The sequence below is a fragment of the Strix uralensis genome, chromosome 21 (genome assembly GCF_047716275.1).
Source record: "Strix uralensis isolate ZFMK-TIS-50842 chromosome 21, bStrUra1, whole genome shotgun sequence".
Classification (NCBI taxonomy): Eukaryota; Metazoa; Chordata; class Aves; order Strigiformes; family Strigidae; genus Strix; species Strix uralensis.
The window spans coordinates 1118105-1130662 of NC_133992.1; the positions used below are offsets into that span (position 1 = coordinate 1118105).

At 44.2% G+C, this 12558-nt stretch overlaps 1 protein-coding gene across 12 annotated transcripts in view; it reads right to left on the bottom strand.

Moving 5' to 3' along the window:
- Positions 1-12558, bottom strand: part of EXD3 (exonuclease 3'-5' domain containing 3) — a 301498-nt gene that overhangs the window by 199664 nt on the left and 89276 nt on the right. For 8 of the 12 annotated variants that reach the window (XM_074891167.1, XM_074891166.1, XM_074891165.1 and 5 more), the window contains exon 4: positions 3662-3726. The exons of 2 other annotated variants lie outside the window; for them this stretch is intronic. In XM_074891167.1, the coding sequence (XP_074747268.1) occupies positions 3662-3726 (65 nt within the window). Of the gene's footprint in view, positions 1-379; positions 477-3048; positions 3152-3661; positions 3727-12558 lie in introns of all 12 variants that reach the window. 2 more of the 12 variants (XM_074891169.1, XM_074891168.1) reach the window with 2 other exon arrangements.

The following is a 12558-nucleotide window of genomic DNA, read 5'->3' on the forward strand; positions in this document are numbered from 1 at the left end:
CGTAACAGGAATATTTGGGAGTAACAAAATAGTTTGGATTTTACACACAAGATTAAAAAGAAAAATATCAGACTTCAAACTCTGTCAGATTGCCATCCTGCAAATCTATGCTCCTTTCCTCCAAACCTACCGAGCAGGGTATTTTCTATCAGCTACCTCCTGCCACTGCACCTCAGGCACTGCACACCTCTAAAGGCCGTACGAAAGGGCTCGGAACATGGGAAAACTCCACTCCATAAATCTTTGGAATCCCAGGGTGATGTGTTTAGAAATGTGAAGGAATTGGACACTCACTTTGTGAATGTTAATAGGCTACTTACTACCCATCTGGTAGAAGTGATAAATTAGCAGTACTGAGCAATATCCTTATAATGTTTACATTAGAAGTAGTTTCCAAGGAGCTCAGAGGGTTGGCAGGGTGAAGAAGCGGCATCCTTCAGTACCCACACAGGACCTTTCACCGCACGGTACATGTACTGGCGTGGAGCAAGGCAAAAGCAGAGACAGAAAACAAGAAATCACTAAGAGCAGCTGCTCTCTTTCTTTTCTGGCTAAAAAGCAAAATCCAAAAGATGCTCATTCCCGCCTGCAGCCAGCACTTGTAATTTACTGTATATGATGGTCCAAGTCATAGCTTCCAATGGAAACAACATAAAGTTCGAAGAACGACATGGAAAACAAAAGAAAATCTACAGAAAATTTGCCAATAAATTTGTTCTTTTTTATTCATCGACAATATTTACTGGAAGACGGTTATTTTCCATAGTGTCTTTCATGTCTGGAAAAACCACAAAACCTACCATTTATGACACAAACTGTTCCTTTCTCACTAGATTATCAAATGCCGTATGAAAAAGCTGATGACTAACAAAGATGTGACTTTAGATAACAGATTTCTCCCTGTAAGTATTCTTCCCTGTGGCAAGAATTCGCAATGTTAAACACAGGGCTCCAACTTCACGGCGAGATTCAGCAGAAGGAAAAGGCAAGCTCTTATCCAACCACAAATATCCAACACAACAGCCAAAGGAAAACAAAGCAACTCGCCAACTAAATTGCACTGTTTATAAATGGCCTCTCATTTTTTCTTTTTTTCCCCCCAAAGTCCCACTTCAGCACATTTAGACTGAACAAGAGCTTTCACCACAGTGCTCAGCTCCTCCTCGGGCTGGAGTCAGAGTGCAGGCTTTGGAAGGATGGGCTCCAGCAGACACCAGGTCCTGCGAGAGCACAAGCCTGCTTTCACACGCAGGGCATCTCCAAACCCTGACACAGCTGCCAGGAGCACTAACTCGTGCTGGTAACTAACTGGTACCTAGACTGAGTCTTGACTTTGTACCAGTTAGACTTTGACAAGCAGGGGAAAAGCCTTCTTCAAAACTTCCTAGCAATCTGAAGACTTCAACTATGGTATGTATGGTTTGAGGGGGAAAAAAAACAAAGGAGAAAAAGGCACGAGACACCTAAATCAAGAGAGGACAGAGTGCTGTGCTGCCTGCCTCATCTCTCTGCCAGAGAAGGATTCCTCTCAAACATGTAATTGCCATTTTCATTTTCAATTGATTCCCATGGCAGGGAATGCTCCTTGGGGGATTTCTACAGCCTGACAGATCATGGGAATAGGAAAATTTTGCTGATGCTCATACTACACTTCATTCAGTTTTGGTCCCTTATTTCTAGTTACACAGCTCAAGGCAGTCTGCTGATGCTTCTTGGTTATTCCAGAACTGTCCAACTATGTAGGAAGTGACCATTTCTTATAGCCATGTTCCAGAACTGAAGTCATGCCATGGACAGATACCCTCCTTCTGTTCATGGTCACTGATTTGAGACCAACGGGCCAATTCACACTAGTTAATAGACCGTCTTGACTTACATTCACACACAGAGAAAGGCAAAGCAGCTCCCTGCCATTTAAATGTCAATGGAGCAGACTGAGTTGTATTTAAGTCAACTTCCTTCATTTATCTGAACTGGACAGTTGGGTGGAAGCAGCAGCACCACACACCCTGAGCTGCGCACAGAGGGCAGGGCAGCAGCAGCCCCTGAAGAAAGCGTCTACACTTGGTGTGGATGTGCTGCAGGACTGAAGGGTGGCGATGCCACCCTCGGATGGATCAGCCCATCTCAGTGACAGTGTGACGAGCACGGGTCAGAAACCATTGGGGACATTCATGCTGCGCTCCTCACCTTAGAGGCAGCTGCTGCTGTGCCACCACACGGTCCCACCACAGCCCTCCTCATCTCTCTAAAAAAGTCCTCCTTGTGGTTCAGAAACGCATCCTCCAGGTTCAGGAACAGGCGTCTGCCCATGCCCGCAGCCACGCAGTGCTGCCTGAAGGGTGAGCCCAACAGGGACAGACCTGCCCCACCGGGAAGCTGCAGCCTGCACGCTCTGCAAAAACACGCATCTCCCTGGGATCACCATTCCAGAAACAACAAACTGAATAAACGGAGCTGCAAGTGTGACTCATGGGGATTCTCAAGCTTTTCCACCCTCAGCAGGAAAGCTGTGGTGCTGTCTGCCCAAGGACACATCGATGGGAAGCTTTGTCTTTTTCAGAGTATTTTTCTTCAAAATCCACACACATCCCAGGGTACACAGTACAGAAATTTTGATGATTACTCTTTCCTATTGTTGTTTTGTGGGATTAACTGCCTTCAAGACCTAACAAATAATATTTTTTTTCCTCCAACTCTAACAAAACTTGATAGAAAGCTCAAGGCTTCAGAGTTGCTGAGCTCAAGTCTATGTCGGTGACTGACCATTTGGAAAGGCACCTCTCACACTGTGTTTCCAGTTGTTTAATTATTCCGGCTGGGAACCACAGACTATCAGTAATGGAAAGTCTAAGTGTGGCAGACAAGGACAATGACTAAACACTCCAGACACCTAGGATGGAGCACGTACACCGAGGTACTCAGCCACGCCGGACACATTCCACGTGGCTATGTGGTGAGCTGCATGTTTTGGGGTCTTTTAGAAACAAAAAAAATCTTGGCTATGAACCTGCCTGAACAATGCAGAGTTAAACATGGGAAACTCACCACTAAGCTGATGCATCTAGTGTTTTTGCTAGTTTTCAAGCTCCCAAATTTAGATGTATATTTTACTCCGTATGAGAAATCTCCATGTAGAGCCCATAGGGTGCTGTATAAAAATATAGCACTAATTTTAGACAGGCAGTGTAAATTGCATTCACCACTCTAAAAGGCAAAACCAAACCAAATCAGAAAAAATAGTAAAAATACTTTGAATACGAAGGCTTTGATATCATTCCACTTGGCAAAGAGCACTTTTCTACTGACTTCAACCCTCATTTTTTCAGCTACTAGAAATATTCTTCCCCCTCCCCCAAAAGATCCTCCATTGAATGGACAAAAAAAGTGTTTAAAAGAAAACAAAAGCAACTTTGATTTTTTTCCCTCTGTAACTCAGGCCTGTAAACTTCAGCTCTTTTATATGAGCCCCTGAGCTGCTTCACATCACACAGAGCTACCTTTTCTTTTCACTTCTTGCTGCAAATGCATAGGCTCTTCCCCTGTGTGCTAGAACTGAAAGCAATCATAAAGAATTGCAGGTCTGACCTAAGCGTTCTGCGTCTGGACATGCTCTGCATGCAGTTATTAACTGCAGCGTGGAGGGGAGGCTCAGCCTTACCTTCTTCATCTCTTTCTTTGTCCAGAGAAGCTGAAGGGTTTTCAGCAATAGGAGTGGGTCCTGGCCTGGAGGAGGGGGAAGAAAGAGAGAAGAAGAGAGAGAAAAGAAGGGAGAAAAACAAAACAAAACAGATTTATTGGCTCTGTACAGGCAGCCCAGACACACTGGTGCATTGTTTCACCGAAGAGAAATCAGCTACTCCATGCCACTGTGTTTGAAACCACCAACCTTCCAACTGTCAGTCAGGATTAAAGTGCTAAAATCCCTTGCTCTGAAATCCTAACAAAATAACAGACATCATCCATGCATGGCTTTAACTAAACACCCACACGGGCTCAAATACTGAAAAGCTGTACTGGTGCATTTACAACTAAATCTTGCTGCTGCTGCGCATCAAATACATCCCCACTGGTCTCCCCATCACTCTCCCCTCTTAATATTAAACCAAAATGGTCCTGCAAGAGAAAGCATCTTGCACAGGTTGGAAAGGATTATCAACACACTAATTTTTAATGAAATGGCTCTAAAGTGTTAATCTCATCGCAACCTGTGGATGGAAGATGTGAGTGGGTGAGTTTATGGGAAGATCAGCCTCTGTTTGCTTGGCAAGCGCAGGGCAGCCTTTGTGTGCCGGAGAGCCCAGCCTGCCCGCGCTCTGGCTGGGCTCTGACATGATTCGGGCAAGACGGTGTCTGAGGATGAGGAAAGATGAAATGCTGTTGTGATTAGTGGCAAGGCTGAAAAGAGAGTGATCAGTTATTTCAAAAGAAGTCACCTGGAATTTTTCTGCTTTACTTTTCACCTAGTTATCTGAGAACTTGTGCATTCAGTTGTGATTTTGTATCTATTATCATTCATCATACCAGTATTATTACACCATTATTCATCATACCAGCATTTCTGAATCAAACCTTTAGGAATACTTCATTTTAAAAGCAGTAACATTTTTGATATCTGGTTTTACTTAATTCACAATCATTTACTTGTGAAACTATGACTCAGAATATTCTGAATGAAAATCTTCTACTGCATCAACAGTTTAAATGCGAAGAATGAATTTAAACATCTGAACGAGTTCTCCAAAAACCCTCTGTGTATATTTAGTGCACCTCCTCTTATGTTTTCATAAAGCCAAAAGAAAAATGTTAAACTGAAAAGGCAACATCCTTTAAATCACCTTCTGTGTTCCACAGTTCTTAAATAGCTCATTTCCAAATGCTAGATTTCTTGCTTAGTATCCCATCTCACTTCATATTTCAGGTCACAAAAAGCTACTTCAACTGTGAAAAGCTCCACCTCATCCAACTAAACTCTGAAGAACTGCATTTATAAAATATTTTAAGTAGCAAGCTGATCACTGGTCGAGCCAAGAGAATGATAGTATTCCCATTATCCACTAACCTCTGGGAAACATCAGCCAAATTAAAAATGCCACATTTACAATTCATAAGATAATATTTTCTCTCATCTCTGGTTGTTCTGAAATCTTGAACTCTCCAAACACTGGCTGTTCTCAGCTAATGCTTCTCCTTTGGAAAAAGAAAAGCGTCTTTTTACAACAAAACAGAAGAAAATCCGGATCGCTTCTCCCCACAAAATTAGCAACTAACAGTCAAATTCAGCCCATGTGTGTGTGCATGCATATATACACACTCCCTCTTGGCCTGACTCCCAAAGAAATTTATACACACAGGAAAAAAATTAGAATGCGACCCAGTGTGTAACCAAATACACTGTAAATCTGAACTGTAATTAATGCAGTGAACAAGCTGGAATGATACAGGAAATGAGAGCAGTTAGGAAAGCAGTGTTTCACTTCAGATACAGCCAATAATTCAACTTGTTAAAAAGCTTTCTAAACCTCAATCAACAAAACAAGCCCTTTTCTTACGTGACTTTTTCCTACCTTACCTCCTTGTAACTGAAATCTGATCTCACCGTTTTTTCAATACATAGACAGATGAAAACCATCTCTCCAGTCAATTTTAAACGACTCAGCATGTTGCCAGCATGCCACTGTGCAAGCACGGGTAAGTAGGAAGCAACCTTCCCCCTCCCCAAACCCTGGAAGTGAACGCACCCATAATGTAGTGATTTCCCTGAAACGTCTCGGGGCGCCGCCGAGCCCCGCTGTGGGGCAGCCAGGCCAGGCCAGGCGGGCGGCGGTGGAGGCCAGTGCCCAACTGCTGCGGCAGGAGAAGGTCAACCACGGGGAGAGCAACCACCTGCCTTCTGGCATGACCTGCCCAAACGTTTTGCTCTCTGTTCAGTCTGTGCAATTCCCACTGAATCCTCCAGAATGGGGATTGAACAAGGCGAGAAAACACTGAGACGCTAACGGCGATATGCTGGTGTCGGAACAGTGCTGCTTCCCTCCTTACCTGGTAAAGCCTTGTAGGTATCTAAGGATGAAACTAGGCAGAGGTTAAACACACCAAATAACCCACAAGCAGGCACTCCTAGAGCCAAACATAAACCAGACAACAAAGCAACATTATGCTTTTGTTCCACCAGAGTGGAAAGACACTGCGGTTCATGTTGGATCTTGAGCTATTTTATCTAGCTACCCTCCAGCTAGGACAGAAGATGTAAATGTGAAGGTCCACATCATTCTGGCTCCCGAAAGAAATGTACAATTCATCCTTTCTTTCTCCTGCAAGACCTCTTTGGGGGACTGGCCTCCTCGTGGTTCTCCTGGCACCACTAAAGAGTGAAAAATTAGTGCCTTTGGCAGGGATACTCGAGCAATAACAGTACTGTTATGTTCCAGTTGGACTACCAGATGGGTTCCTGCTCATCTGAGAAGGAACCAGAGAAGCAGCAGGAAACTAATGCCAGGATATCCAAGGAAAAATGACAGGACCGTACAAGGAGTTTCATAAATCTTCCAGAACAAATCTGGAGAGCAGACAATTGCTCAACACAAAAGGGAGAGAGGGAGAAATATAAGGGAAGGAAGAACAAAGCAAAGTGACTGAAAAACCCATAGTCATAACTGAACCACAAGTGCATCTGGGCCCAACTCAGGGGGCAAGAACAGGAAAATTCTGGAGTGACCTCCAGACACTGTAGTAGGAGAAAGGAGCAGCAATTACTAAGATACACATAGTAAACCAGTGACAGAACAGTGCCTGGAAAGGTCACAGAGGCCAGAAAAACGCCCTCATGTGTCACACCAAGAACATCCAGAATCTCCAGTTCTAAAGAAAAGTTAAATTCTGCAGAGACTTCTACACACTGAAGAGATATCCAGCTATTAGCAAGTGTCATTCAATGAGCAAAACAAACAAAACAAGCATGAGGCCATGTAAAACAGCCTAAAAACCCAGTGGGGCAAGTAGGAGAGCATCAGCTGTCTTTGCTCCCAGCTGTGAGCAGCCAAGGATGGCCAGGTCTACCACGCTGGAGAGGCCGAGACGTGTCCCAGGCAGCTGATCCCATTCAGTTCCTTGATGAAGCTCGAAGAGAAAGTGCTCAGTCTGATATTGATCCTTCACAGCTCCAAAAATGGGGGTTGCAAGCCATGAAATCCCCAGCAAAGCTTCACCAAAACGAGGTGGTAGCACTTCGGGGGACATTTCCAAAAGACACATCTGCACCCACTCCATCAAGACACAAATGACCATCTGACAGTTTCTCCAAATAGTACACTCTTGTTTTAAAAATTTTGACATTAATCTATTTCCTTTCAACATTTTTTATTCTGAAAATAAATTTCCTCTGCCCTGAATCTGGTACCAAAATTGAAGGAGATGGTAAATCAAATGTCTTCCAGTTCTCAATATCTGTGGTTACGTTTCAAAACCATATAAACCACAAGGCTTACATTTTTGAGTTAGAAAAGTGCCTTTGAGGAAAGCCATAAACTACTTTCTGTTCATTCTCTCCTTTTCGTTTGGGCCTACATCACTCAAAAACCTGCTGTGATCATGACAAAAGCACTGCCCGCAGGCTGGTGAGGTAAAGCAGTGGTTTTGCTATTGCGTCCTTGCAAAATTCTGCTGCATTATTCACCGGTTCTGCTGAAACGCCCTGGAAAGAGAAACCCACTTTCTGACTGAGGCTCCTTGTGTGTCTTGCATGGGGAAAGTGAAACATCCAACCCCAGAGGAGGAATTTACCAATGAAGAAAATCTCTCAACACTTTTTCTTTGTGTCAAAAGCCATTAAATACCCCATGGCCCAAGACCTAGAAGAATTACAGTCAACTAATTAAAAGATACAGAATGAAAAAAAATAAAAAAGCAACCCCCAAAAAGGAGGCTAATGTGACCGAAATGCAGGCTCACATCCCCCAAACAGTCAATTACAGTTGAAACTCATGGACAGAAAAGGTCAAGAACAAAATTCTAATGGTTAAGTCTTCTTTAGGCAGACAGCTTATACCTCTGCCTTGGAAATTAACAGGATTTTAATAAATGTTTAATGGAATATATAACAAATCCAACCCACCCAGTAAACAAATCACCGAGTTTTTACTATTATCTATTGTTTTGTGTGCCTTCTGCCTCAATACATCCCTGAAATCTGTCCTCTGTGAAAACTCCTGTTCATCTCAACAAGCCTTTGAGATATTTTTCTGAAAGGAAAATACTTCAATGTCACCATAACTGCAGCTAGCCCATTTACACTTAAAAAACTAAAATATATAAATGTATAGGCAATGGATAAATGGGGGGTGGGTTGGGGAGCAGCTATTCAGCCAACTCCTGTTTCACCAGCATGATGAGTTTACCCAACGCTGTGTAATTTAAATTACATCTCAAAACCAACAAATAGTATGCTATGTGGATTAGGAATTAATCAAAGTCTCTTATCAAAACCTACTTTGTCTCAATTTTTTTCAGAAGTGTCTGTAGTTTACACCAAGCGTGTGCTAATTCTGTAGAAGGCTGACAGAGAACAGAAACAAATTACTTTGATGATGTAAAAAATGAACAGATGCATTTTCTAGTGACAAATTTTGAATCTCTAAGAACATGCTGATTTAATTAAAAAGATACAAGATTCCTCGACAGAAACTCACAGATTTTTACACCTTCTAGGTTTTCTTGCTGTGCCTGCTTTTAATGAGCACACGTAACATAAATAAACCTTCCAATCTTGTTTAAGTATTTTTGAGCTTGAGAAAATGATTCCACATGGAGTTTCTCCTAACAATGAGAAATGACATTTAAAAGACAAAGAACAATTTTCGAATATACAGGTATTATGCAAAACACATTGTAAAATTCTAGGTTGTAATTAAAACAAAAAGAGGCAGTTGTCATTGAAACAAAAGATACAATAAAGAAACAAAAGGTAAAGTGCTATATTATTTTAAAATAAGGAGAAAGGCTTCAGAAAAAGCATGTATATGTGAATATGTGAGTGTTAGCTGGCGGGCCATGGTTGTGCCATTCTTCTTTTTTTGGTATCTTTTGGAGTAACTGTTGTGTTTCCATCGTAGGTGTATCCAGTTAAAACATACCCTTCAGCAAGGCTAATGTAACTCTCTTCCTTGATTTCAGAGGGAGGGAAGAGCTAAGGGTAATTAGTGCATCGGAAGCTTCAAAAGACAGAGGTGGGACATGGTTTTTTTAGCTGGTCAGAACTCGATAGATACAATATCTTGAGAAGTGGGTTTGCCAGTATTGCTGCTCCATCCCCCTCGTACCAATCCATTCTCCATTTCTTATTGAGAACACGTGTTCTAAATGACATTTAATGGCATTGCTGTAATTTGCCTGTATTTTTGCAAACAGTGCCAAGGATCGTATTTTCTACTTCACCCGCAATGAAATGCAGCCTCTGTTTGCTTTGCATCTGCGCTGACACAGGAGTACAGCTGAGACAGCCACCGTTTTCTGCAAACCCAAGGTCAGTTTTACCCTGTTCTCATTCAATTCACTTTCTTAATATAAAAGTCACAAACAGTTTTGCTTAATAGACGTGGCACTGTACCAAATAAGTCATAGCTGGGAGTGGAGAGAAGAGGTAAAGAAAAATGGAGTTTTCCACCATAAAGAATCAAAACCCAAACAACTTAGCAAGCAGCTAAGACAACAGAGCTCCAAACTACTGAGCAACCATGGTAAGAAGACCAGTACCAAAGCAAAGGCTTTAGCAGCCCTCTGGCAAGTGCCACATTTGCCCTGCATTCAGAATCACAGAATCACAGAATCATCTTGGTTGGAAAGGACCTTGAAGATCATCCAGTCCAACCGTTAACCCAGCACTGACAGATCCCAACTCCACCAGATCCCTCAGCGCTGTGTCGACCCGACTCTTCAACCCCTCCAGGGATGGGGACTCCCCCCCTGCCCTGGGCAGCCCATTCCAACGCCCAACAACCCCTTCTGCAAAGAAATCCTTCCTAAGAGCCAGTCTAAACCTTCCCTGGCGCAACTTGAGGCCATTACCTCTTGTCTTATCGCTCATTACTTGATTAAAGAGACTCATCCCCCCTCTCTGCACCCTCCTTTCAGGGAGTTGGAGAGGGCCATGAGGTCTCCCCTCGGCCTCCTCTTCTCCAGACTAAACCCCCCCAGTTCCCTCAGCCGCTCCCCATCAGACCTGTGCTCCAGACCCTGCACCAGCTCCGTTGCCCTTCTCTGGACATGCTCAAGTAATTCAATGTCCTTTTTGTAGTGAGGGGCCCCCCACACTTCCACGCCCCCAAACACACGCTTCAGTGAGCTCTGGGTCCACCCCTCAGCCGTGGCTGCGGGGCTGGCTCGCGTTTGGCACATGTGAGTGAGTGTCTGTGGGTGCTCCTGGACCACCTGGGGCCCGATGCCCACAGTATTTCTCCCCAAATTAGCGCCCAACAAATGAGCTCTCAAGGCATGGGGAAATGAGCGTGGACCTGTGCAGGCAGCGCACCCTGCGCATCCATTATGTAACAAATGTCCACGTCACCCTCTGATCAGATCTGCAAGTTCACATGAACCAAGGGAGTCTATGGCTCTTGGATACCTTGTCACAGTTAAATTGCCCACAGCTGTCTTAAGGGAGATTGATTTTTTTCAGGAATATCACTCACATTCCAGTAACACCAGGACCAGGATGAACTTCCAACGCATCCTTCTGCACCCCTACATGTTACTTTGAAATGTAAACTAGCACCAGCTTGGGGATGGGGAGGATTTTCATTCAAAAGAGTGTCCCCTCCTATTTCAGATGCACCTGCACCAAGGGGGTCAACGGCTCTTTAATATTTTCTCATGGCAGAGCCTGTGTCTTAGGAAAAACAGATATTTCCAGGAACGATAGCAGTTCACTTCCAAGAACACTATGACTAAGGAGTAACCACTCGGTGATTCATGCCAATCTCCACCGACTGCAGTGATGAGACTCCCAGTAAGAATAAAAGGAGCCCAGAGCTCTTTGCTCGCAGGGAAACGCCTCAGGTAGCAGTGTCTGCAGACAGGCAGAGGAATGCTGCCCTGTAAGAGCTTCATCAATTTAAATGTTAATTACATCCCACCACTGAATCCTCCAGTACAAAATTTACAAGAGGATCAGATGTCACAAAACTATTTCATTTCAGAAGCAATAAATTACTCTGCTTTAGCACAATTTCCAGGGCTCCAAAACTCACTCACCATCCCCGCTACCAATTCCTTAACTGCGTCTCCCACAAAAGACAAATATACTTTTAAAATGTGGGTTTAGCTGAATTCAAACAACAAGGAAATGAAGCAACAAGACAGAGAGGGTCCTTCTTTATAAGGTATGTCTGGCTCACTCCAGTCTTTGGCTCGGTTTCCAATTTTAGCTTTCTAATCGACAGAGCTTTGAACTCCACCACACAGAACACTTCACATCTCAGAAGGGAAGTAACCACACACAGCTACCACAGTCTTAAAAACTCCATACACCACACACCTACCCTGTAATTTTAACATTAAAGATTTTGCCTTTTGGGAGGTCTGTGAGTCTAGGTCCACCGAAGGAAAAGCATTTATTACTTGTTCCTTCAGTTCTTCATTCACACATTTGGATTCACCTTCTGCACTAATGCTGCCAGTGGAAGTATCTGCATCAGACAGGACGGAAAAAAAGAGGAAATCTGATGTCATCTACCTGGACTTGGGTAAAGCATTTCACACTGTCCCACAAGACATCCTTGTCTCCAAATAGGACAGATATGGATTTGACAGATGATCCACTCAGTGGATAAGGAATTGGCTGGATGGTCGCACTCAAAGAGTTGCTGTCAATGGCTCGATGTCGAAGTGGAGAGTGGTGATCAGTGGCGTTCCTCAGGGATTGGTGTTGGGACTGGTGCTGTTTAACATCTTTGTCGGTGATGTGGACAGTGGGATCGAGTGCACCCTCTCAGCACGTTCAGCTACGATACAAAGTTGTGTGGCGCTGTCGACACACTGAAGGGAAGGGATGTGCCATCCCGAGGGACCTGGACAGGCTGGAGAGGTGGGCCTGTGCAAACCTCATGGAGTTCAACAAGGCCAAGTGCAAGGTCCTGCACATGGGCCGGGGCAATCCCAAGCACAAATCCAGGCTGGGTGATAACTGAATTGAAAGCAGTCCTGCAGAGAAGGACTTGGGGGTATTGGTGGATGGAAAACTGAATATGAGCCAGCAATGTGCATTCACAGCCCAGAAAGCCAACCATGTCCTGGGCTGCATCAAGAGAATGTGACCAGCAGGTTGAGGGAGGGGATTCTCCCCCTCTACTCCGTTCTCGTGAGACCCCCCTGCAGTGCTGGGTCCAGCTCTGGGGGCACCAACATCAGAAGGACACGGACCTGCTCAAGCGGGACAGAGGAGGCCACGAAGATGCTCGGGGGGCTGGAGCACCTCCCCTGTGAGGACAGGCTGAGAGAGTTGGGGGGGTTCAGCTGGAGAAGAGAAGGCTCTAGGGAGATCTTAGGCCTTCCAGTACTTAAAGG